Source organism: Rhinatrema bivittatum, chromosome 3 (genome assembly GCF_901001135.1).
Source record: "Rhinatrema bivittatum chromosome 3, aRhiBiv1.1, whole genome shotgun sequence".
Taxonomy (NCBI): Eukaryota; Metazoa; Chordata; class Amphibia; order Gymnophiona; family Rhinatrematidae; genus Rhinatrema; species Rhinatrema bivittatum.
In genome coordinates, this window is record NC_042617.1 from 565777347 (window position 1) to 565803669 (window position 26323).

Below are 26323 nucleotides of genomic sequence, written 5' to 3' on the forward strand. Positions count from 1 at the left end.
GATCCAATTCCTTGCGGAAGCCTGGGGTGTGGAACCCCGGCTCTGGAGTAGGAGGCAGCACTGGCGTAGCCGGAGGGTCCACCGGTGAAGGTGCAATCGCGGATCCCAGCACCACTGAAGGTGGGGGAACGCCTCGGTGGCCCGGTCACAGAAGAGGATGGGGCATTTTCTGTACAGGGCTTCTTTGTCGGTGGCTCTGTTGACGCCGATGCAGAGGGCTTGCCTGGATCGGCGGACTGAGCCTTGTGATGATGGTGTCGACGTCCTTCAAGATGATCACCTTGGTCCTTTTCTTGAGGAGGCAAGGAGGGAATCGACACCTTTCGAATCGTCGACGCCAGTCGGGCAGCAGCGGTCGATGGAACCGGCTCATACGAAGTCGAAGCTATCGATGGAGTCGGGGTTTTTAACTGAAATATAAGAACATAACAAATTGCCATGCTGGGTCAGACCAAGGTCCATCAAGCACAGAATCCTGTTTCCAACAGAGGCCAAACCAGGCCACAAGAACCTGGCAATTATTCAAACACTAAGAAGATCCCATGCTACTGATGTAATTAATAGCAGTGGCTATTCCCTAAGTAAACTTGATTAATAGCCGTTAATGGATTTCTCCTCCAAGAACTTATCCAAACCTTTTTTGAACCCAGCTACACTAACTGCACTAACCACATCCTCTGGCAACAAATTCCAGAGCTTTATTGTGCGTTGAGTGAAAAAGAATTTTCTCCGATTAGTCTTAAATGTGCTACTTGCTAACTTAATGGAATGCCTCCTAGTCCTTCTATTATTTGAAAGTGTAAATAACCGAGTCACATCTACTCGTTCAAGACCTCTCATGATCTTAAAGACCTCTATCATATCCCCTCCTCAGCCATCTCTTCTCCAAGCTGAACAGCCCTAACCTCTTCAGCCTTTCCTCATAGGGTAGCTGTTCCATCCCCTTTATCATTTTGGTTGCCCTTCTCTGTACCTTCTCCATCGCAACTATATCTTTTTTGAGATGTGGCGACCAGAATTGTACATAGTATTCAAGGTGTGATCTCACCATGGAGCGATATAGAGGCAATATGACATTTTCCGTTTTATTAACCATTCCCTTCCTAATAATTCCTAACATTCTGTTTGCTTTTTTGACTGCTGCAGCACACTGAGCCGACGATTTTAAAGTATTATCCACTATGATGCCTAGATCTTTTTCCTGGGTGGTAGCTCCTAATATAGAACCTAACATCGTGTAACTACAGCAAGGGGTTTTTTTCCCTATATGCAACACCTTGCACTTGTCCACATTAAATTTCATCTGCCATTTGGATGCCCAATCTTCCAGTCTTGCAAGGTCCTCCTGTAATGTATCACAGTCTGCTTGTGATTTAACTACTCTGAATAATTTTGTATCATCCGCAAATTTGATAACCTCACTCATCGTATTCCTTTCCAGATCATTTATATATATATTGAAAAGCACCAGTCCAAGTACAGATCCCTGAGGCACTCCACTGTTTACCCTTTTCCACTGAGAAAATTGACCATTTAATCCTACTCTCTGTTTCCTGTCTTTTAACCAGTTTGTAATCCACGAAAGGACATCGCCTCCTATCCCATGACTTTTTAGTTTTCGTAGAAGCCTTTCATGAGGGACTTTGTCAAACGCCTTCTGAAAATCCAAATACACTATATCTACCGGTTCACCTTTATCCACATGTTTATTAACCCCTTCAAAAAGATGAAGCAGATTTGTTAGGCAAGACTTCCCTTGGGTAAATCAGTGTTGACTGTGTTCCATTAAATCATGTCTTTCTATATGCTCTACGATTTTGATCTTGAGAATAGTTTCCACTATTTTTCCCGGCACTGAAGTTATGCTCACTGGTCTATAGTTACCTGGATCGCCCCTGGAGCCTTTTTTAAATATTGGGGTTACATTGGCCACTCTCCAGTCTTCAGGTACAATGGATAAAGAGAAACTCCATTTTCCCTAAATGAGCCTTGTGGCCCTTCAGTGTCATTTGGGCACATTTGGTGCAAGTTAGGACATCGTGGTCGGACCCCAAACACATATCACAGACCCCGTGTGGGTCAGTGATGGACATTGTTCAATTACAGTCTGGGCACCAACGAAAACCCGACGCCATGACTCCGGCAAAAAATTTAGCCATGGTGCGGTCAATGGCCGGTAGGCACCGAAGGGATAACTCGACGGGAATCGACCGCAACAAGGGTAAAACCTTACCTTTCGACCACGGAGTATGTATATGGATAGGGGTAGCCCTATGGGGTAAGTTTTTTTGAAATTTGTTGAAAGAAGTTCTGTGAGGAAAATTCCTGTCAGGAATCTCATGAGAGCTCCTTAACCCACGTGGCTACTGCTGCGTGGAAAAAAGAAGACCGAAGAGGGACCCCTGCTGGATGCAGGGTCAGTGCATTGCTGGGCATGCCCAGTAGGTGCCAGTCAAAGTTCTAGAAACTTTGACAAAAGTGTTCCGTGATTGGGCTCCATCCTGATGTCACCCATATGTGAGGACTAACATCCTGCTTGTCCTGTGAGAAAGGACAAAACACAAAAAAAAACCCAAACACCCCCCCCCCCCCAAGTATAAAGCTGTAATTGGAGCCTTAAATTATGAGTCTGGAGAAATTGTAAAACCTATGGCCAGATCTCCTTTACTGCTATCTGTGTGATACTTTACAACTTCCTTTCCCTCTGCTTCAGTGTTACTCAAATTATAAAGGACCATTAATAAAAATGTGGCTCCATCTTCCCTTCCTCCTTTGAAAGTCATTATGCAATCCAATTGCAAGAAATGTGCTAAAAACATCTGATGATTATAGAAAGATAGGTATAAAGTACATTCCAAGGTATCATATTTGGGTGAACTCATCATATTGAAGTCACATCAGTTGACCTTCTAGGGGAGCTATCAATCAGCAACTTGACCAAACAGAACTTATAATAAAATGTGGATAAGTATTAAGAGGAAACATGTATCTTTCTTTGCTAGGGCAGAGATGTAGTATTGACTAGACACTAGAGCACATAGACAATAATTCTCCTGTTGTTTAAACTTCCTTTCCCCTTCAAACATTATCTTGCTCACTGTGGACCAGATGTAAGCCACGCTGACCCTATTGCAGGTTTTTACTCTTAGTTTTAGTGCATGTTTTCCAGCACTATCCTTACTCCTGCATTTTATATAGGTTTTAGCGCCAAAATACCTGTGATATGCTTAACGTGGTGCATGCAAACCACATGTAAAAGAGGGCATTAGCTATTACAGGGCAGTTTGGAGAGCCGTTAGCGGGGAGACATTTTAGCACTTGTTTTTAATGTAAGAAATTTAACTCCTGGGTCAGGGCAGGAGTAAAAGTTAAGTCATGATTCTGGTAGCCATTTTAGTTCTTTGTGGTGCTGTGTGTGTAGGTGCTTCTCTGAGCTTTTCTGTAGCTTACATAAGGGGTTTTCTTTTCTATGCTTTAGTACATTTTGCAGGTGAGCTAAAGAATTAGTGGCAGAAATGTTAGAGCAAAGAAGAGAGGGAAGAGAGAAATGAGGACACTTTACTGCTGAAGAAAGGCGAGTCTGAGAGGAGCAGGCTGTCCTGGCTCAAGCAAGTTCACAGTTGATGGAGGTGCGAAATTTCACAGAAGGGAAATACTGTGAAGGCTAGTTGTCTGCCAAGTTAAAAATGGAAATCAAACCAAAGCATCAGCTAAAAAATAAAGCTGTAGCTCTAGGGCTGGTACCAAAAGCAGAATAGTATACACTGGTGGATGCTGCCAAAGGTGCATACTATCCTGCAATACATGCAAGCTCTCTGGGATTGGCTTTTGGGTGTGTACCAAATGGTACCAGAGAGTACTACCCCCCCTATACAAAAACGGTCTCTGGGGTAGGTACCGAAAGCATTAGCTAAGAAGTTCAAAAGTAGACTCATGGTGCCAAAAGTGCCTGCTATTCCACTACGTATGTTAAGATCCATGGGATGGGTATCAACATGTCATCAGCATGATTTATTTTGGTGCCTTGCATACAGCAAGCTAAAAGTGTGTTGTATTTCCAATTTTTTTTCAGGAGATGTTGGTTACAGGTACAAGGTCCCTCAGTAGCAGGGACCTTGTCAGCAATGCTTCAGCCAATCCACTATTTTGGTCATCACCGACAGGATTTTGACATCCTTGGCGGTGCTCTTCCAGATCCTTCTGCCACACCAGGTGGTCCTTCTCTTCCTCTGTTAAATGCACATTGATGCCACTTCTCCTCCAGCTGTTGACTGGTGGTTCCTGCCTGCTTGTCATTCCCAGATGACACTGATGTAGGTCCCTACCTCCCTGAGCATTAACTCTCACTATCTGCCCCCCCCCCCCCCTGACTCTTCCACCTGCTTTCTTTTCTTCCCCCCTCTAACTCTACACCACATGCATGCCACTCTCTTCCTGCCTCATCTGCCCTCACGCTACTATTGTTCGATGTAAAGTTACCTCTGCTACCTCTGTTCGATGTAAAGCGCTACTCCAGGCGCCGTTTTGTGTTACAATGTGAACCGATATGATATCATTGATGAATGTCGGTATATAAAAAAAAAATCTCAAATAAATGGTTACAATTCATTCACCCATGCAGCACACTCCTCCTATCCTCACTGTCCTTTCATGCTCATACACTCCCCCCACTAGTACCCCCTAAACATACAAGTGGGCAAAAAGACAATCACAGACCACCAATCAGATGAACTTTAAAGATTCACTCAAGAACACAGACAAAAAAAAACCCAAAAGGATGGGAAACAGCATATTTCTCTGCACATGACCTTTTTTAATGAATTGATTAGCTCTCTACGGTACAGATACAAAATGTTGTCAAAAGAACAACATTAAACTGCTGTTGCCAAGATAACTATAATGAAAATCCCACTCATGTGCTGCCCAGAATGGCTATTAGTGCAGTACAAGGCTTATGAGGCTGCTACCTACTAGGAACGAATCGCCATCCAATGTCTCTGTCCTTACCAATAGCGGAACTGTCTGTGATTACATCCAAATAAGTCACTTAACCCCCCATGAGCTCAAACCTATGAGCATAAGCTCTTTAGAGTAGGGATATTTAACTAGGGGAATTATGAAGAACAGTGCTATATAAATAATGTGTATTCTGACACATCAGTACAAATTAGCTACTGGGCTTGGGGGAGCTGAATTTTACAAGTTGAGAAATTTGCATGCTTTTTAATATGAATGTACTCTTGTATGCCACCTAGGATTATGGATGGTGCAGCACTGAAATTTTTTACATAAAAATAAAAAATTAAATAAATGTCCATTATTATAAATCTGACTGTAATATTCCATTAGTAAAACTCCAGCAATAAAACATCAGATTTCCACTTCATTGATGTCCTTTGTCCCAAAAACAGTGTCACAGACATGGTCTTCCTTCACAACGGAGGATTTGTATTGAGTCTTCCATCACCTAAGACCTAACTTTCATCTGAATCCTTTTTCCGTGCCTTTGATTTTGGCGCTGTTAAAAGAAACAGAAAAGGCAAAAAGGATGAGAAATGCTCAAAGGCCACTGTCAGCAGCTCTAGCTAAACCATAAACCGTGTAATCAAACAATGGTATCTAAAAAGGGCTCCATGGTTGAACCGGGAAACTATAGTCTGGTGAGCCTGACTTCAGAGTCTGGAAAAATCATAGAAACTATTCTAAAGAACAAAATCACAAAACATTTAGATAGACATGGTTTAATGGGACACAACCAGCATGGATTTAGCCAAGGGAAGTCTTGCCTCACAAATCTGCTACATATTTTTGAAGAGATGAATAAATATGTGAACTAGCAGATATGGCGTATTTGGATTTTCAGAAGGCGTTTGACAAAGTCCCCCATGAGAGGCTTCTAAGAAAATTAAAAAACCATAGGATAGGAGGCAATGTCCTTTTGTGGACTGCAAATTGGTTAAAGGACAGGAAACAGAGTAAGTTTAAATGGTCAGTTTTCTCCTTGGACAGTGGTAAACAGTGGAGTGCTTCAGGGATTTGTACTTGGACCAGCGCTTTAATCTACCTTATAAATGGGCCCTGACCGACGGCCCGCAAATGCGCAGTAGAGCACAGCTCTACTGCGCATGTGCGGGCAAGGACGTCGGTCTTAGCCAGCGTAAAAAAAAACAAAAACATGGCGACGTCGGGTGGCAGCGGCGGCGATGGTGGCGTCTGGTGGCAGCGGCGGCAGCGAACGACGACGAGGAGCAGCGGCAGCCAGTAGCGAGGGAGGGAGGAGAGAGAGAGAGAGAGGGAGGGAGGGAGGGACTGAGTGAGAGGGAGGGACGGACTGAGTGAGAGGGGGGAGGGAGGGACTGAGTGAGGGGGAGGGAGGGACTGAGTGAGGGAGGGGGGAGGGAGGGACTGAGTGAGAGGGAGGGAGGGGGAGGGACTGAGTGGGAGGGAGGGACTGAGTGGGAGGGAGGGACGGACTGAGGGAGGGAGGGGAGGGACTGAGAGGGGGAGGGAGGGGGTGGGGAAGAGTGAGGGGAGAGGGAGAATGAGGGAGAGGTGAGAGACAGGGATGTGAGTAAGTGGAAGGGTAAGAAGTTGTGGAGCAGAGAAAAGGGAGTGGAGGAGGGCTGAGGGGGAGGGGATGGGATTGAGACAGGGTGGGGAGTGACTGAGGGAAGGGGAGGGAGGTGAGAGTGAGGGGAAGGAGGCAGTGGGAGACAGAGAGTGAGTAAGACTGAGGGGTGGGAAGGGGGTGAGTGACTGAGGGGAAGGGGGAATGAGGGAGAAAAAGTGTAGGAGGGTGCTGTTTTCGAAAATGGACCGAAAACAAAAATGTAATGTAGCCCGTTGTGACGGGCTTAACGGCTTGTATATTTATAAATGATCTGGAAAGGGGAATGACGAGTGAGGTTATCAAATTTGCAGATGACAAAATTATTCAGAGTAGTTAAATCACAAGCAGATTGAGATAAATTGCAGGAAGACCTTGTGAGACTGGAAGATTGGGTGCTTAAATGGCAAATGAAATTTAACATGGACAAGTGCAAGGTGATGCATAAGGAAAAAATATGCTCATACTGTAGTTACATGATGTTAGGTTTCTTGTTAGAAGTTACCAGCCAAGAAAAAAAGCAAGTTTGCTTACCGTAAACAGTGTTTTCCCACAGATAGCAAGTTGAATTAGTCATGCTGTCTGGGACATCCTCCCAGGCGGGAAACTTCTTTCCAGTTATACAGACCTTTGCTCTGCATGCCTGCACAGTAGTTTCTGCGCAACTGCCCCCAGTGTCCTCAGTTAATAAGAAAGCATGGACGAGCAGTGAACAGAAAAAGTGAGTAAGAGCAGATAGAAAGAATGTGAGACTGTCCAGGGAGGAAGGGCAGGAACGCATGGCTAATTCATCCTGCTATTTATGGAAAACACCGTTTACGGTAAGCAAACTTGCTATTTTCCCCCGTCAATAAGCAGGCTGAATTAGCCATGCTGTCTGGAAGTCCCCAGCTAAGGGTAGATTAAGCACACTGTTGCCAATGTCGAAAGGAGACAGTCCTTCCTATTGTCATACTGCAGATTCTCAGTGTGTGGAAAGACCCACTAATTGGTGGACAGATCTATGCGCCAGTGGCGTAATGCAGTATCACCTGCCCCATAGCTGCATCTGATCTTGCTTGAGGTTGAAGGCAGTAACGAGATGTGAAGGTATATAGAGAGGACCAAGTCGCCACTTTACATACGTCCTGAAGAGGCACAATGCGAAGATGGGCTATAGAAGCTGCCGTGGCTCGGAGCTGATGCGATTTCACTTTTGATTCAAGGCATTTTGGCTGAGACGAGAAGCAGAAATGAATACACTGAGTAAACCAGTTGGCTAATGTTCTTTTGCCTATGGCGCACTAGGGTTGAAGGAGACAAAAAGTTTGGAATGCCGGTTAGGCGAAAGTCCTCTGTTTGTAGTGTGCCAGGGCTCTCTTGCAATCCATGTGGTTTTGAAAAGAAGGCTGGTAAAGTCATTGTCTGATTCAGATGAAAGGATGAGATCACCTTTGGAAGGAAGGATGGATGGGTCCGCAAGGTGATGTTGTCATGGTAGAATTGCAAATAAGGGGGCGGATTTTCAGACTCCGCGAATAGGCCTACTTTTGTTTGCGCTCCAGGCGCAAACAAAAGTACGCTGGATTTTAGTAGATACGCGCGGAGCCGCACGTATCTGCTAAAAACCTGGATCGGCGCGCGCAAGGCTATCGATTTTGTATAGCCGGCGCGCGCCGAGCCGCACAGCCTACCCCCGTTCCCTCCAAGGCCGCTCCGAAATCGGAGCGGCCTTGGAGGGAATCCTCTAACGCCCTCCCCTCACCTTCCCCTCCCTTCCTCTACCTAACCCACCCGCCCGGCCCTGTCTACACCCCCCCTTACCTTTCTCCAGGGATTTACGCCTCCCGGAGGGAGAAGTAAATCCCCGCGCGCGAGCGGGCCTCCTGCGCGCCGGGCCGCGACCTGGGGGCGGGTACGGAGGGCGCGGCCACGCCCCCGGACAGCCCCGGGCCGTAGCCACGCCCCCCATACCCGCCCCCAAAACGCTGCCGACACGCCCCCGAAACGCCGCGACGACCGGGCCCGCCCCCCCTCCGAAAACCCAGGGACTTACGTGAGTCCCGGGGTCTGCGCGCGCCGGTAGGCCTCTTTGAATGTAGGCATACCGGCGTGCAGGGCCCTGGTCGCCTAAATCCGCCCGGTTTTGGGCGGATTTAGGCGAGCAGGGCTCTGAAAATCCGCCCCAAGGTGGATAGTGGACTAGCACTTGAAGTTTGCTAGCTCACCTTGCTGACGTATCGCTACTAAAAACACCACTTTCCACATCAAGAATTTCATGGAAGCGATTTGCATTGGTTCAAAGGGCGGACACATAAGAGTTTTCAACATGAGGTTGATATCCCAAGGAAATGCTGGCCTTGAAACTAGAAGACAGAGTTTCAGAGCACCTCTCATGAAACGAGATACCAAGGGATGCATGGATATTGAATTTCCCTGAATGGAAGGATGATGCACTGAGGTGTACTTTGATGGATGATATTGCCAGACCAGAAGAATACAGCAAATGCAGATAGTGTAGCAATTGCTGCAGTGAACATCCGAATGGGTCTATTGACACAGTTGTGCACCAGTGCAGGCATCTGTGCCATTTGCCAGTGTAATTTTTCCTTGTGGATGGCTTCCTGGAGGATATTAGAATGTCCTGAATTTCAGTCAGGAGCGGGAGGTGACAACATTTCCCTTTCAATCTCCAAGCCATCGGATGCTGAACGTCCTGCATTGGAAGAAGAAGTGTGCCGTCCTCCTGCGTCAGTAGGTCCATTCTCTTTCCCAGAAGAACTGGCAGCAGAATGGAGAGGTGAATGAGATAGGTGTACCACGGCTGCCTGGGCCATGCCAGTGCAATGAGGATGAGATCTGCCCCTTCCGGGATGCATTTTTTAATTACTCGACCTATTAGAGGTATTGGAGGGTATGCATAAAACAGGTTTCGCTCCCACGGAATTAAGAATGCATCCTGAGCAACTCTGTGCTTGCTTTGGTAAAGAGAACAAAACTTCAGCAGTTTTGCATTGGACTCTGTTGCAAAAAGGTCCATGTAGAGTATCCCCCACCTACTGAACAGAGAGTTTGCGATTTCCCAAGGCAGTGCCCACTCGTGGGGGTGAAACATAAGAACATAAGAAAATGCCATACTGGGTCAGACCAAGGGTCCATCAAGCCCAGCATCCTGTTTCCAACAGTGGCCAATCCAGGCCATAAGAACCTGGCAAGTACCCAAAAACTAAGTCTATTCCATGTAACCATTGCTAATGGCAGTGGCTATTCTCTAAGTGAACTTAATAGCAGGTAATGGACTTCTCCTCCAAGAACTTATCCAATCCTTTTTTAAACACAGCTATACTAACTGCACGAACCACATTCTCTGGCAACAAATTCCAGAGTTTAATTGTGCGTTGAGTAAAAAAGAACTTTCTCCGATTAGAAAAATTCTGCTGAGCCTGTCAGCTTCTATGTTCTTGATATCTGGAAGGCAGGTCGCCTGCAACTGAGTGAGCCAGTGCCCTCTCCAGGATCAGCACTGATTCTCTGCATAGGGTCTTGGAACCAACCCGCCTTTCCTGTTTAAATAAAACATGGCCACTTGATTGTCAGTGTAGACCATCACACCCCTTGAGTAGATGGGAGAAGGTATAGATGGCGATCCTTACAGCTCTCAATGCCAGAAGGTCAGTTTGGAGAGTCCTTTCCCTGGGAGACCAAATTCCCTACATTTTTAAGGTTAGTATGTGTGCACCCCAGCCCTTTGTGGACAGATACGTTGTCATGACTATCTGATACGCTGGGTTTCGAAACGGTGCCCCTTTCTTGAGGACCATGGGCAATAACCACCAATTCACGTCAGAGATCATTGACTGAGTCAAGACTACCTATGATGGCATTAGGTGGTCGTGCTAAGATCACGGAGTCTTGAGACCCCATTGTAGTCGATGCATGTAAAGGCGGCTATGGGGAGCCACATATATTGCTGCTGCCATATGTCCCAAGATACTGAGTATCTGATGAGCTGTGGGATACGAATGGCTCCACAACTTGTAGGTTAGTTTGCAAAAGGTTCAAACTGTCTGCGGGAAGAAAGGCTTTGCAAATTTTGGTGTTTATGACCACCCCTATGAATTGAAGAATTTGAGTGGAGTTGAGACTGGACATCATAGTTGATTATTAATTCCAGATTCTCTAGGCAGCTTATCATCTGTGTTCGACAGGAGCACAGCATTTTGGAATTCAAGGCCACTAACAGCCAATCGTCCAGATAAGGAAAAACCTTTACCCCTTTTTCTGCATAGGTGGGCCACAGCTACGGCTAGACATTTTGTGAACACTCTGGGTGCCGACGACAGGCCAAATGAATGTACCTTGAACTGGATGTGTTAAGCATTCTCTTACAAAGATAGCACCAGGAGGACAGGTGCGTCGGGATGGTGGAAAAAGCATCCTTGAGATCCAGTCATTGGGTTGCAGAAAAGGCACAATGGATTTGAGAGAAGTCATTTTGAATTTTTCTCATAGAATTAACTTGTTGAGGGCTCGGAGGTCCAAGATGAGCCACAATCCCTCCCTCTTTTTGGGGATGAGGAAGCATTGGGAATAGAATCCTTGATTTTATTGACGTTGAGGTATCACTTGGATCGCCCATTGTTTGAGCAACGACTGCACTTCCTTTTGGAGAAGCACATTGTCTGTTTCTCCTGGAAGCGCGACACAAGCTTGGGCACCGGTGGAATCCTCCAGAAATTCAATCAGTATCCATTCCGCACAATGCTGAGAACCCAACGATCTTATTTTATGGGACTCCAGGCTTAGTAAAATGAAGATAGCCTGCCGCCAATTGGTGACCGTAGCTGTGGGTGAGCTGACCGCAAAAAGACTGCTGCGATTTTGGGTGTTGTTATGGGGTTGTTTCTGAGGATGTTGAGTTCTAGTGCATCCCCGGGGCTGAGTTTGCTAAGGCTGTTACCTGTGTGGTTGATAGGGTGGAGACCTATAAGATGCAAAGGGTCTATATGGTTGCCATTGGTAGATGGGCTTCTTATAGGATGGGTAGAACCTTCTGGTGGAAGCCTGCTCCACTGATGACGTAAAGGGAGGAAACCGCTACGCTCTGTTCTTTGAGCTGGGAAACTGTCTCCTGAAGTTTAATACTGAACAAATTATCCCCTTTGCAAGGGAGATCCATCAGCTGCTCATGAACATTGTTGTGGATTGCGCTCTCAGCCAGGCAATCCTTCTGGCTACTATCGACATTCTAGCTGATGTCTCAAATGCTTCATATATGATGCAAAGCAGGGGGTGTAAGCATTCTTCCATGTCTGCTATGACCTGAGTCTGTGGTTGGTCAATGGCTGATTGATTATCCCTAGGCTTCAAGCCCTGTAGGCATTCATAGAATTATTGCGTAATATAGAACTGATGCTGCTGTATCTTGGCATTAAGCATCGCACTCTGAGACACCTTCTTGCCGAAGTCATCCAGGTATTTACTATCCTTACCTGGGGGGGGGGGTGTTGGAGTACAACCTAGTCTTTTTTAGCTCTCTTCATGGCCAATTCCACCACCACAGATGCGTGAGGCAGCTGCACTGGTCCATAATGTGAGGACTTGCGCATCCTGTACTTCAGATCTAACTTCCAAGAAGTGGATGGAGAGGAGAAGGGAGTCTTCCATGATTTGTCCATTACTACGTTGAGGACCATATGAGAGGGAAGCGCAGTCAGTTCCGATGGAACATCAAAGATTTTAAGAATCCCATGAACCTCTGACCTGAAATCCAGCAGCTTCTTGGTCTCGACCTTCAATAAGGCACCCACCTTTTCAATGAATTTAGAACAAGACAGGTCTTCTGGGGGCGAAAACGGCTCCGGCGGCTCCCCTGGGGGGGGGGGTCCGATGGTATGCCAGTGGATGATCCCGGTGAAGGTGGAGAGGAGTATACTGGTTCTCGCCCAGGTTTCGAGGCTGAGGGGCTTAGATCACCACTGACATTTCCTCTGCCTCAAACTCACATGGGGAGAAGAGAGCACTGATTGTGACAACAAGGCTTCCTCCAAGGGGCTAGAAGGTGGCACAGCGGGAAGAAGAATATTTCCTTTTCTGTGGAGGTGGAGATGCATCACCCTCTTTTCCTGAGCGAACAATCCTCTTAGCCCTGGAGGAAGGTATTGCCGCCAGCAAAATTGATAAGTCTGGGCCCTTACCCTGCTGAGACTGGTCCTGATCTTCAGTGAGCCTTCCGTCTCTTTACCAATGGTTCTTGGAGCTGATGTAGCTGGTTTGCATTCAGAAACTGTGGAAAGCCCTGTATGGACACTACCCCTAGCAGAGGAGGAAGAGAACCTTCCGAGACATATAGGATGTCTACATCCAAAGTATCGAAATCCTCGAGTTTGAAGGTCCTGACACCAGTGATTGAGAACATTCACTCCGGCGTGTGCTCTGTTGCAACACCTGCTTTTTTTGCGTCGAGTATGTCAACTCGGTGTGGTGTGATTTGTCCTTCACCTTTCGCATTGAAGGAGACTTTCCCTTTGATGCATGCATCGGTGCAGCCCGGCAAGCATCAAGTGACGTGTGTTCATGTGTGTCATGCATTGTTCGATGCTCTGCATCATTTGACACTCTGTGTCGGGTGCCGTGTGTTGCTCCAGACTGTGTGCTGTGCCACGTCACATCCTGTGCGTCAATCTGCGTCGTGCTTCGACTTCGAAGTGGCCTGCTTCGATGGGCATGGTTCTGCACTACTTTAGGCGCCGGTTTGGTTGATGCTTTTAGTGGGTTTATCACCCATGCCCTTACCTCCTGGCTCTCTGGGGGGCTTCCCCAACTGGCCCTGCTTCTTGGAGGTCAGCTACAGCGACTATGCTCGTTTCTGGCCCGCCGGTTTCCTGTTCCAATGAGGATTGCATGGAGTAATGCATTGGAGCATACGAGCCTGAAGAGGCCCTTTCGAGCTCCCGGAGCCTGGCAATCTCCTCGGCCCGTTGCCTCTAGGCCCTCAGCGACACCCTACCATAGTCGCAGCAGGATGTTTTGTTGTGGTCCGGCCCCAGGAACATGAAGCAGTTATGTTCGTCGGTGACAGACATAACCTTGACACATTGTCAATACTTGAAGCCTGGGGTCTTTTGGGGGTTCACCGACGTGCTTTTGGGGGTTCACCGACATGAAGAGAAGAGGAAAAATGAAAGAAAACGAATAAAAGCGTGAGGAGAGGAGATCTGTGTCTGGTAGCTGCAGAGGAAAAAAGAGAATTGAGGACAGTGGGGGCAGTCATGCGGGAACTGCCGCACAAGCTCTGTACATCTGGAGAGAAGTTTCCCACCTCGAGCCACTCGGGAGAATGTCCCAGACAGCATGGCTAATTCAGCCTGCTTATCAACGGGAAAATATCTAGGCATCATAGTGGACAATACATTGAAATCGCTGGCTCGGTGTGCTGTGGCAGTCAAAATAGCATTGCTGAATAAAACTGAAAATGACATAATGCCTCTCGATAGCTTCATGGTGAGATCGCACCTTGACTACTGTGTTCAATTCTGGTTGCCGCATCTCCCAAAAAAATATAGTTGCACTGGAGAAGGTACAGAGAAGGACAATCAAAATAATAAAGTGTATGCAACAGTTCCCCTTTGAGGAAAGGCTAAAGAGATTAGGGCTGTTCAGCTTGGAGAAGAGATAGGTGAGGAGGGATATGATGAAGGTCTACAAAATCTTGAGAAGACTACTAAGGATAAATGTGGATTGGTTGTTTATTCTTTCAGATAACAGAAGGACTAGGGGGCACTCCATGAAGTTTGCAAGTAGCACATTTAAAACAAAAAAAATCATTTTCACTGAATGCACAATTAAGCTCTGGAATTCATTGTCAGAGGATATGGTTAAGGCAGTTAGCTTAGCTGAGTTTAAAAAGGGTTTGGACAAGTTCCTGGAGAAGTCCATAAACTACTAATAATTGATAGGGAATAGCCACTGCTTGTTGCTGGCATTAGTAGTTAATGTTTGGGTATTTGCCAGGTACTTGTATACTGGATTGGCCACAGTTGGAAACAGGATGCTGTGCTTGATGGACCCTTGGTCTGACCCAATAAGTCAAGTTCTTAGTTTCGTATGTTCCTGGTTAAGGGTAATAACTGCTGCTCCATGCTGGTTATCCCCAAGTCTTATGTTAGGGGTAGTAATATTTACAATCAAACAATGCAGCTTGAATATGCTTTGTTTTTGGTCTTGGCCACAGAAGCAGTCCTCTACTTTTTTACTGATATCTACATATCAGTACCCCGGACCATAAAATTTGGAGCCCAGCATTGGCTATTGTCTGAATCCTATTCCCCTTTTTCCCCCCCGCCATCGAAACAGAGAGCAATGTTGAAATTGCACCAAAAAGATCAAGGCTAATCAATCAGTTAATGGCACTAATCCCCATGCCTTCTGATTAAGAGTAATAACTGCCGCTCCATGCAGGTTACCCCCATACACCCTTTTTTTCATTTCCAATCTCTAACCTTTAGGGATCCAGTGTTTATCCCATGCCCTCTTGAATTAATTTACAGTTTTCATCCTCACCACCTCCTCTGGAAGGGCATTCCAGGCATCCATCACTCTCTCCATGAAGAAATATTTCCTGATATTGGATCCGAGTCAACCTCACTGGAGTTTCATTTCAAAACCCCTAGTTCTACTGTTTCCTTTCCTATAGAAAAGGTGTGAAATTCATGCATCATTACAACCTTTCAGATACCTGAAGATCTGTATCATATCTCCCCTGAACCTCCTCTCTTCCAGGGTATAGAGATCCTTCAGCCTCTCCTCATAAGTCTTCTGATATAGACCCCACACCATTTTGATCTCCCTTCTTTGGACCACCTCCATCTTGTCTCTATACATTTTGAGATACTGGCTCCGGAACCGAACACAGTACTTCTGGTGAGGCCTCACCAAAGCCCTGTACAAAGGCATAATCACCTTTTTCTTGCTGGTTATTCTTCTCGCTATGCAACCCAGCATTCTTCTGGCTTTAGCTATTGCCTTGTCACATTGCTTGGTTGCCTTCAGATCGCCAGACAGTATCACCCCAAGGTCTCTCTCCCAGTATGTGCACATTAGTCTTGTGTTCTTACCATTTGGGTTTTCCTGCTTGTAGAAAGTTTTTAACATCTCCACAGCTTCTTCAGCTCGATACCCAGCAATACACTGTTAAAATCAAACAACCAGAGAGTTATGAAGGCAATCAAAGTTACCAAAGCTGCATGATGACAAATTAAAAAAAAATACTAATTGTTTTGTAATTTATTTGCTTTTTTCCCCCCATCAAGTAAGAGCTTTGTAAGGTGAAAGAGCCAGAGATAGCCCTGAAGCGGGGGTCTGTCCAGCTGGAGGGCTGGCACTCTGCCCGAGTCACAAGTTTAATCTGTTCACTTGTAGCCAAAGCTTTCAGCTTGGACCTGCAACCGTGACCCTGAGGACTTGGATTGGTCATCAGGTTTTCATAAGTGACCAGTGTGGCTGTTCCAGGGTTTCTGTGAAATGAGTAGCAATTTCTGGCAATACAACATGTCTTGATGAGAAGCATGGCAAGCACTGCGTATCCAGTAGAGGATTCACACTTGTGAGGATCTTCCCAAGTAGCTCCCATCTAAAAGGCACCCACAGATCTCCTTATCACATCCTTCTGGCAGGGATTAATACATAAATGCAAAGTGATGATTTTTTGCAGCTGCAGCAATATCATGAGCACTGGAGTCATCTGTTGCTTGTATGGGATACTTGTGCCTTGTTTCTTCAAAATATTGGCTCCCGATGCTGCAACCTGAGGTCTGAGGGGTTTATAAAAACATGACTGTCTAGGAAGACAGAATCTCAGGGGAGTGGAGAAGGAAGCTGGCTTCTAAATGGCACATGGTAAATGTTCTCTGTGGGGCCAATGTAATAAGGCGCACGGACATGAACGCAGGTTTACACTCCTGGTTTTAGCACACATTTTTTCTCATTTCTCCATGGTTAAGTTAAAAACCCCTGTTAAATACCGGGGTTAATGTTGAAAAATGTGCGCTAAAACAAGAGTAAAAAAAAAGGTAGCACAGGTGCATGCAAATTTCATGTTAAAAAAGGAATTAACTATTTGCCATCAATGGAGGGAGGTGGGTTAAAGGGCAGACAGCTTATGGCACATTTTGTAATGCTGGAAATGTAACTCCTGTGTCAGAGCAGGAGTAAAACTTAATTCCCATTTCTGGTAGCCATGTTATACACTACTGCTGTGCCCAGCATGGTACGATCTGGCTGCTTCTACCACACTGGGCACAGCACTAGAATAAACTTTCGCCGCCAGAAATGCAAGTTTTACTCCACCTCGAATCCAGGAGTACAAGGGTCCATATTTAGCCTCAGAGCGGCTAGTTAAGGTAGCAGGATACATCTATCCAGCCCAACTATCTTAAAGTTAGCAGGATAAGTATATCTGGCTAACTTTAGAACAGACCTATGGTGCAACCTCCCACCTGCCCCCAGACTACCCCCAAATTATGGCTTCAAATGTCACCGTTTTGCCAATAAGACGGATACATTTTCAGTTATCCATCTAAATGGCTTCTGAACACTGGCCTCTTAATTTCCAGTGTACGCTCTGGGGTTAGGCACCCACAGCTGAACGGTATCAAAGTGCTGCGTATCCCAACTCTGGTGTACTGTTTAGCTGTAGATGCCTGCCCCTGAGAGGTTATGTTTTATTCAGCTATTTAGATGCCCACCTAGAGAGCTTATGCTTTGACTTTACTTGCTATGTTTTGCCAAAATGGCATTGAATACAAGAATGTCACAGTAAATGCCAACTTTTCGGCACATTCTTGCATCCAAGGCCATTTTGACAAGGAATGGCAAGTAAAATCAAACCATAAGCTCTCTGGAGCAGGCACTATTGTTAGTTGTCTGGGGCGGGCACCAATAGTTGAGCAGCATGCACTTTGGCATTGTGCGTGTACTGTTCAGCTGTTTTATGAAGACTGGTGTCCTTCTCAGAGAGATTACGCTGGAAATTTAACTCCTTCCTTGCTCTGAGGTGGAGCAGTCACATTTCCAGTGGCCAATGTTATTCCATTGCTGTGCATAGTGTGATAGACACAGATAGATGTAAGGGGTACAGTATAAGGGATAATAGCGCTTCTAAAACGCGCAGCCGAGCGCACCGTTCTGTATTGGCCTGATTGAGAGGAGCGGAGAAAGCAGCAACATTCAGAGGCGAATGCACCAGCTCGCGGGGTCGTCCCGCGAGCCAGCAAACATAACACTAGACACTACCATATGGGCACAGCAAAAAAATATGGCCATCAGAAATGTACTTTACTACACCTCAGACTTAGGAGTTAAATTTCCAGCATTGTGCCAGCTGAAGCAACTTCAATTATCCCCAGCCATAGGCACACACCCCTACATTTGCCCCTCCCACACTCCCCAACACTAACCCTCCCACATGGAAGAGGAGAGCACTGGAAAGTGTACAGTGAAAGGGAGAGTGTGTGCACATACAGACACACACACACACACACACACTGCTACCCCCTACCACCCCTGATGGACAGTGCCAATCTCACATGGAATGCCATTGTGCCATAGGGACAGTGTGTACTGTTTATCTGTAGGTGTATTCCCCACTGTAGCAAGGCATGGCAAGTAAAATCGAACTGTGAGCTCTCTGAGGTGGACACCTACAGCTGGACAGTACATACTGGCAGTGTGGCACAGTGAATTTGCATGCAAGACTGCATTCTGACTTAGGCATATTCTGGCATGCAAGGCCATTTTGGCAAGGAATGCCACAAGAAATGAAAGGGTAAGCTTTATAGAGAAGGGAACTACAGTCATATAGTTCACATTCTTTTGTGCCCTACTTGGGATGCCCAGCTCCAAAGCACATAATGTTCAGCACTCACCTCGGAGAGCTTACCCTTCGATTTCAATTGGTATGCCGTCCCCAAATGGCCTTGCATGCGAGATTGTGCCCAAGGTGGTATGCACAGCACTAATGTCACATGCATGAACATTTTGGTCACACTCCTTCCAACCAAGCACCTACCAGTCTGCTTCTATTCTTAAAGCACTTTTTAAAGCTTTTTTCTGGATTAGTGCGGATTTTAAGGGTAACACATTTTCTGCGTGTTATTTTCATTTAGTACGGTTTTTTTTTACCCTGCTCAATTTGCATCCTGTTAGCTTTCTGCACCCCACAGTACTATGCTACTATGTATATTTCTACCACGCGCTAACCAAAACCCATGCTAAATTGTTACTCCCGTTTTAGTGCAGATTTTATTACATCGGCTGGCCTGCATGCGGTACTGAGAACTGGCACGGTTCTCCTTTTCAGGAGATATTTGACTTTTCTCTACAGGTCTGAATTAATTCCTGAGGGAGAGAGGAATTTCTTAAAAGTTTTGCTTCAGAATTATCAATGAAAAATCACCAGGACGTGACTGTTTACAGCAAAGCAAAACTTCCGAGACATTTCAATTCCTCTCCCACCTGAGTTTAGCTTTTTCACAAAGCTAGAAATCTATCAAGTCTATATTACCAGAACCAATGTTTTTTTTTTCACTATGTACACAGTATTTATGAGGTATTAGAAGAGTATGTATCAGTCAATGACAGCAAGCAAAAATTCCCAAACAGCAAGACTGAACTGTGCATTGAGTAGAGGACTTCGTTTTCAGTGTTTATTTTATTTTTCCTAGAAATAGATCAGTGTTCATAGCAAGAACAAAAATGGGAGATAATGGGGGGAAAAAAAAAGTCATTTTTGCAGGTAATTATTTTTGTTCTTGTTGTAATAACTACTGATAAATTCCATGGGGAAATAAAATAAAAAGCTGAAAATGAAGGTCCCTTGGTATTAGAAAGTCAAGATGGTGCCATCAACAAAGAAAAAAAAATCAGGGCAGTTTAGACATGATTTGAAAAATTCAGATTTGCAGCCTCAAGGGTATGAAAAGAATTAACTGTGATATGGATCCTCAAGCCCCTTTCCCTTATGGCAAAATGCATCATATCTCAAACACAGATCCTGTGCAGATAATCATGGAGAATACTAAAAGCCTGAATCAAGGTCTTTGCCCACTGACGCAGAAAGACAGAAAAGCCTGAATGAACTGGCCCCTAAGATACAGGATGCTTACAGCAGAGCACCAGAGATAGAAGTCACTTTGTAAAAATATCGTGTCATTTCCATGAGGCTGTTCTAAGATTTAGAAAGCATATCTGCTCAGTTTACATACGAGTATCTAATTTTTTTCAAATATTCTGTTACCAGCCAGTAAAAACACACTACGACTTAGGGTTGCCTTTCCAAAAATGTCATCATTAGCTTTCCTGCTGCTTGCTGTCAGTTCCTGAAAAAAAAAAAAATCCCCTGGAGATTTAAACTGCATTGCAGGGCTTTTTTCTCTCTCAAAGAATGAGACCGAATGTGATGAATCCAGTGTAGGCCTCTCAAAGGAAAGCTGGGTGGAGAACTGGGCTCCGACGAGCAACATGCTGAACTGCTCCTTGTGGGTCAGCGAGTTTACGTCAGTTAGAAAAATACATGAGTTTCTTATGTGCCATCTGCACAAACTCTCGTTTACATTTTGTACTATTGGTGTAAATGTTGTTTTGACATTTATATCAATAGCAGGTACAACATTTGCAGCGCATTCCAGTGGTGCTACATCTTCTCAACTAACTCCAGTCCACGGAGACACTTTTGAGCCAGTCCCTGTTTTTTCACTGCCCATCTCTGAGCAATGCAGGAAAAGGCCTTAGAATAAGGAGCTACCTCAATTGCCTCTTTCACACTGGATCCAGACAGGGACCAGATGTAAAGCTTTACTTTAGAAACAGTAATTCCTTATTTCATGGTGATAGAATTAACATCTTTCCAGCCCCCCATCTGCGCACGACTAGATCCATCGCCTCTTCTGACAACTCCCACTCTCTGTGGTTGAGATGCTGACGACTGAGGAAGTCGGCCTGAACATTCTCCTTCCCTACAATGTGGGAGGCCACCAGGCGGTCCAAATGGCGCTCTGCCCATGCAAACAGTTTGCTGGCTTCCAGGGCCACCAGGCGACTCTTGATGCCCCCCTGGCGATTGATGTAAGCTACCGTGGTGGCATTGTCTGAAGGGACTCACCGCTTTGTGACGGATCAAGGGAAGGAATAACTTGAGTGCCAGTCAGACTGCCTGCGCCTCCAGGCGGTTAATGTATCACTTGGATTGGATCACGGACAAACGTCCCTGTGCCAATTGAGACTGACACACTGATCCCCAGCCGGAGAGGCTGGCATCAGTCGTCACAACAATCCACTGGGGAGTCTCCGGGGGCATACCCTTCGACAGGTGATCGAGTGAGAGCCACCACTGCATGCTGGTGACAGTAGATTCAGGAAGTGGTAGAGGCGCCCGAAACTTCTCCGAGACAGGTTTCCAACGGGCTAGCAAAGCTTTCTGCAAAGGGCGCATATGTGCAAACGCCCAGGGAACCATATCTATAATGGAAGCCATAGATCCCAGTACTTGGAGGTAGTCCCAGGCCTTGGGGGACCGACAGAGATACGAGATACTGTACCTGCTTCATGAGCTTGAGTGTCCGGGCCTTGGGCAGGGAGACCTTGGACACAAGAGTGTCGAAACGAGCTTCCAGAAACTCCAGAACCTGAGAGGGTATGAGGATGCTCTTGGAGTAGTTGACTATCCACCCGAGGGAGGTGAGCACAGACATGACACGATTGACTGCCGTCGCACAGAGCTTCTCCAACTTCGCCGGATGAGCCAGTCGTCCAGGTAGGGATGGACTAGGACTCCCTCTCGCCGGAGAAAGGCCGCCACCACCACCACCTTGGTGAACATGCGAGGAGCGGTGGCAAGCCTGAACGGGAGAGCTTGAAACTGGAAGTGCCGGCTCAGTATGTCGAAGCGAAGAAACCTCTGGTGTTCCTTGCGAATCGGGATGTGAAGGTAAGCTTCCATGAGGTTGAGTGAAGCCAGGAACTTGCCGGAGCGAACCGCCGCTATGACCACCCTCAAGATCTCCATCTGAAAATGGGGAACCCTGAGCGCCCGGTTGACTCTCTTTGAGGTCCAGAATCGGTCGGAAGGAGCTGTCCTTCATGGAAATGAAGTAGATGCCGGATCCCTGTTCCTTTGGGGGAGCAGGGACTATGGCCCCGAGCTCCAGGAGCCTGTCAAAAGTCTGACACACCCCTGGCCGTTTCCGACTGCCGCATGGAGAGATCAGGTGGCTGTCCAGAAGGTCTCGAGCAAATTCTAACGCATAACCTCTTCCGATCACATCGAGGACCCACTGATCTGTAATGATTTTATCCCACTTCTTGAGAAAAAGGGACAGACGTCCACCTAAGGTGCGAGCGGAAGAATGGACCGGCCGCATCTCATTGCGAGGACTTCGTGGCGGATCCTTGGGGGTTGTCATCACGGAATGGCCGACATCCCCGAAAGGAATGAGACAATGCCTGCGATCTGGTGGAGGTATTCCGCTGAAAGGATCCCTGCGGTTTGTTGTACCAGCGCTGAACCCTGAATTGAGAGTGCGAAGGAAAAAAGGATTTGGACTGTTTAGGGCGGTCCTCAGGCAGCTTATAAACTTTGTTGTCACCCAAGGATTTAATAAGCTGTTCCAGGTCCTCCCCAAAAGCAGTTTCGCAGCCAGAGGAGTTGCCTGGCGGAGACCGCTGAGACCATAGCCCTGGCCTGCACCCGGAGGAGATCATAAAGGGCATCAGCTCCATATGCAATTGCACCTTCGAGCCGCTCAACTTGTTCGGCCTCTGCAGCGGGAGGTCCTGGGTGCTGAGTAGTTATTGAACCTACCTGAGGCTTGCCCGCTGCATGAGACTGCTACAAACCGTCACCAGGACACCTAAGGTCAGCACCTCAAAGATCCTCTTGAGATGTAGCTCCAACTTGCGACCTTGAAGATCCTTTAAGGCCGTTGCACCCACCTCTGGGATGGTGGTGCGTTTGGTGACAGCGGACACCGAAGCTTCAACCCTGGGGGACCTTAAGCATGTCAAGAGCCTGATCCGGCAGAGGATATAGCTTATCCATCGCCCTGCCCACTCAGAGACCAGACTCGGGGGATTCCCATTCCCGGAGTAGGAGCTGCATGAGCATAGGATGAAACGGAAAAGTACGAAGCGGAGCCCTCAGGCCTGCTAGGACCGGGTCGACGGTGCAGGAAGTAGAGGCACTGGTGGGTTCTTCCAAGGGAAGCTCAATCCCAAGTTCATCCAGAACAAAGGGAATAAGCGGATCAAGCTCCTCATGTTTAAATAATCTCAGGACCCAAGGGTCATCTCCCTCCACGGTGGATTCACAAGAGATAGATCCGGATCTAGTCGCGGAGCGGGTTGAGGAGGGTCAGGTGGGTCCGGTCCCCCAGCCACGGTCCTGACCCTAGTAGCACCCTGCGGGTCTGGGGCACAAGAGCCCTGGCCACCGACCAAACGAGGAATTTTCGCTGGGGGAGGGCCTGGAGCGGGATCTCCCTGTTCCTCCAAGCTTGCCAAAAAAGATCTGTGTAATAGGAGCACAAACTCTGTGGAAAAATGGTGGTGTGCTTTGCCAGGCAACTGAGGGGGAGAAGACTGTCGGGGAGGGTCAGAAACTGCACCAGGAGAGCCCATAGGGCTTACGTTAGGCGGCGAATGAGAAAAATCTGGCTCCCCTCCCCCCCAGAGGCTCCGCGTCTGCTGCGAGGTCCGGGCACAAAATGGCTGCCATTCCTGCGGTTTTCTGTGAGGATGGCCCAGACGCACGCTTCCCAAGCCGACCTTGGGTCGTCTATTTTAGTTGTGTCACGAAGGGTCCCTCCTCTCTGGGCAAGAAGACCGAGCAAAGACCGTTGCGGGAGAGCCGCGAAGCAGGCTCCCCACAGGCGATACAAAAAGCTCATCTTGGCATTGGGTAAGTGCAGCCAGGAGGCAATCAGCTGTACCTGTGAGCTCTGAAGCGTGGGAACCGGCGAGACAGCTCCGAGCCGCTTCACGGCGTACAGCCGTGAATAGCCTTTTTCCTCTCTCACTTCTTATTAGCTCAGTTTCCTCTTTTTTTTTTTTTTGAGAGGATTCTCTTAACAGGCTTTACTGGTCTTTGCCACGGCAAAGGAATAAAATAAGTCTCTGCAACGGGACCCGAGGCATGTGCATCTCTGGGGTCACAAAACAGTGACTGGATCACCAGTATCACCCCTAGGCAGGGAAGTTCAAAGGCAACTGGGTATAAGAGACCTAGGCTGATTACTCAAGGGGAAACCCCCCTAGGACTCCACAAGTGCTAGGAGACAGGACTGTCTCCTGTGAAAACAAAACACACTGTTCCTTTTTTTTTTTTTTTTTTTTTAATAATACTTGCTTGACCTGAAGGAAAAACTTCTGACGAGAAGAAATAAGAAATATCACCAAGGAGAGGGAACTGCAGGTTCATCTGTCTGCATCTGCTGGAGCCAGAGAAATACCGAGGGGCGCAGGGTGAGCACTGTCCTCATATAGGATACCCTTTCAGTTTTTCTCTGGCTCCATCTGCTGGACAGGAGGCTCAACCCACTGTCTGGACTGATCCGGGTACGTACAGGGAAAGGGATGCTTGTAAAACAGAGCGTCCATTTTCCTAACCCACTGACAGCCACTTCTCCTGGGCTCCGGCTGCTGAGAAGGCGCTAAGGGTTCACAATTTCCCCATGTGCCTCCTTTTTACCGCAGCAGCCAATTTAAATATTAAACTGGGCGCCCCAGAAAGGTCGACTGGTGCGCATTAGGAGAGCAGGCGCTCAATCATGAGCACCCGTTTTCCCTGCACTATTTCATCGGCCTGAAAGTCTCCAAACTGGGTAGGTTGGATCCTGAAGAGATAAGTTCCTTAACCCCTTCTGGCCAAGGCAGTAAGTATTATGCTGGTATATGAATATGTTTTCTGGTGTCTATGTTAAAAAACTCTAGTACTTCAGATTGTTCACATAAAAACGCTTTGCCTAATATGTGCCTTTTCCCTCCGTATAAGTGATTTTACTTTATTTCAGTTTTTATGCTATTTTCTAATAATTTTGATTATCTGATATTTTGGGCTGATGTGGTATTTTCTCTTTCTGGTAATGGAAATTGAAATAATTAAAGAAGAAGGAATACTAAAGGAATGGAATTAGGTCAAACCAGTACTATCCGTGATTGAGTCAAGAGGTACAGTGTACACTTTGCATGCATGCAATTGGAGAAGCACTGGATGGCAGAGACGAGATGAATGCTTACTTGTGAATTCCAAGACTCAGATGATATGGGAAATAGTACCTTATAGTACAAAGTTAATTCACAACTATCTCTTCTACAACCTCCACATTTTTCTATTTCCTCAGCACAATTCCCACTTCTTCGTGGTGGTCAACATCTCTTGCAGAGGTCATTTTTGCTTTTTTTCTGAATCAAAAAGTAACATTTTGCTCAGGACAAACCTATTTTTCTAATTTCCTCCCCCACTTCCTTTGTGCATCTTGTTGGAAGTTCTGAATATGGAAAACATTATTGTGCATCCATATTAAAGAAAAACAAGCCACGTGAAATTCAAAGGTATTTTACCTCGAATGATGTCCCAGTGCCTAATAAGTCATCAGCGGCAATGTTTAACACTGAGCCACAACCTCCAAATCGCTCATTCTGACACCCGTACACAACCAAAGGAATTTATGGGGCACAGTTAAGGAGACAGCATGAGAACAAAATACAGAGGCGCAAAACAAACTGGATGCTGTGCCAGATGCCACAGTGGATGCAGACAGATTAAAGCCACCCGCCTGCAAGACCCAAAGTATCACACTGCACCCTCATGAAGCATCAAAACACATCGGACACTATCGTTCTTCCACAATGATAAAAGGAGGGGTTTCGAGCCAAGCCTCCGTGGCGCAGTCAGCTGACAGCCATACATGGCATACAAGCCGTTTCCAAGATTTCCTAGCCCCTAAACACACTACAGCATTAGATGGACGTGATATTAGCCAGCACCTGGGCTGTGGAACCAGAATGTGAACTTGCTTCAATGGCCCTATACCATGCTCAATGTGGGAACAGAAAACTCTGAGAACTCTCTTGGGAGGTCAGAGTTAAACAAAAAATGAGCGCCACAAAGCAGTATTTCAATTCATGCAGGAGTGGAATGGTTTAGTCCAAGCACCCCTGCTGCAAAAGCTACAGTAGTTTGATCCACAGCTTGTATGTGGGCTGCTAGGCAAATTTAGGTAAAATCCTGCCAGGTAACTCTGTGAGGTAGTTCTCCGCAGGGTTGAATTGGTGTACCATGCGCCTGCGGATGTGCACGAAACCCTGCCTTACTAACCAGTTCTCACTGTACTACAGCAGGCTGGTAGGTCTTAATGTTTCTGTTTCTCAGTGACACGGAGAGAGGATACTCAGCAGGCGCAGAGCACCAGCACACATAATACAGGGCTCCACCGTCACATACAGGACCGTCTGCTCGAACACTTCTACGGGATTCTTGCAGTTCTGTCGACACCAGGCCAGGACCTGATCAACAGCCACCATCTCTGCATGCCGAGTGGCCTGCGGATACAAAAATCACACATAGCACATCAGATAACACAGCCCGCTGAACTGGAATGATTTCAGACACATTCTACTTTATGAGCAAAAAGTAAAAGCACTGATGTATGAAACCTAAGTTGTCTGTTTTGTTTAGTTTGTTCT

General features: G+C 46.7%; 1 protein-coding gene across 4 annotated transcripts in view; it reads right to left on the reverse strand.

Annotated features, from left to right (window-relative positions):
• Positions 1-4778: 4778 nt before the first annotated feature.
• ADAT2 (adenosine deaminase tRNA specific 2) overlaps positions 4779-26323 on the reverse strand; it is a 40364-nt gene continuing 18819 nt past the window's right edge. For all 4 annotated transcript variants that reach the window (XM_029596513.1, XM_029596516.1, XM_029596514.1 and 1 more), the window contains exons 3-6: positions 26029-26179; positions 25199-25305; positions 15703-15775; positions 4779-5518 (exon numbers count right to left, since the gene is read on the reverse strand). In XM_029596513.1, coding sequence (XP_029452373.1) covers positions 5475-5518; positions 15703-15775; positions 25199-25305; positions 26029-26179 — 375 coding nt within the window. In that variant the 3' untranslated portion in view covers positions 4779-5474. The remainder of the gene's footprint in view (positions 5519-15702; positions 15776-25198; positions 25306-26028; positions 26180-26323) is intronic.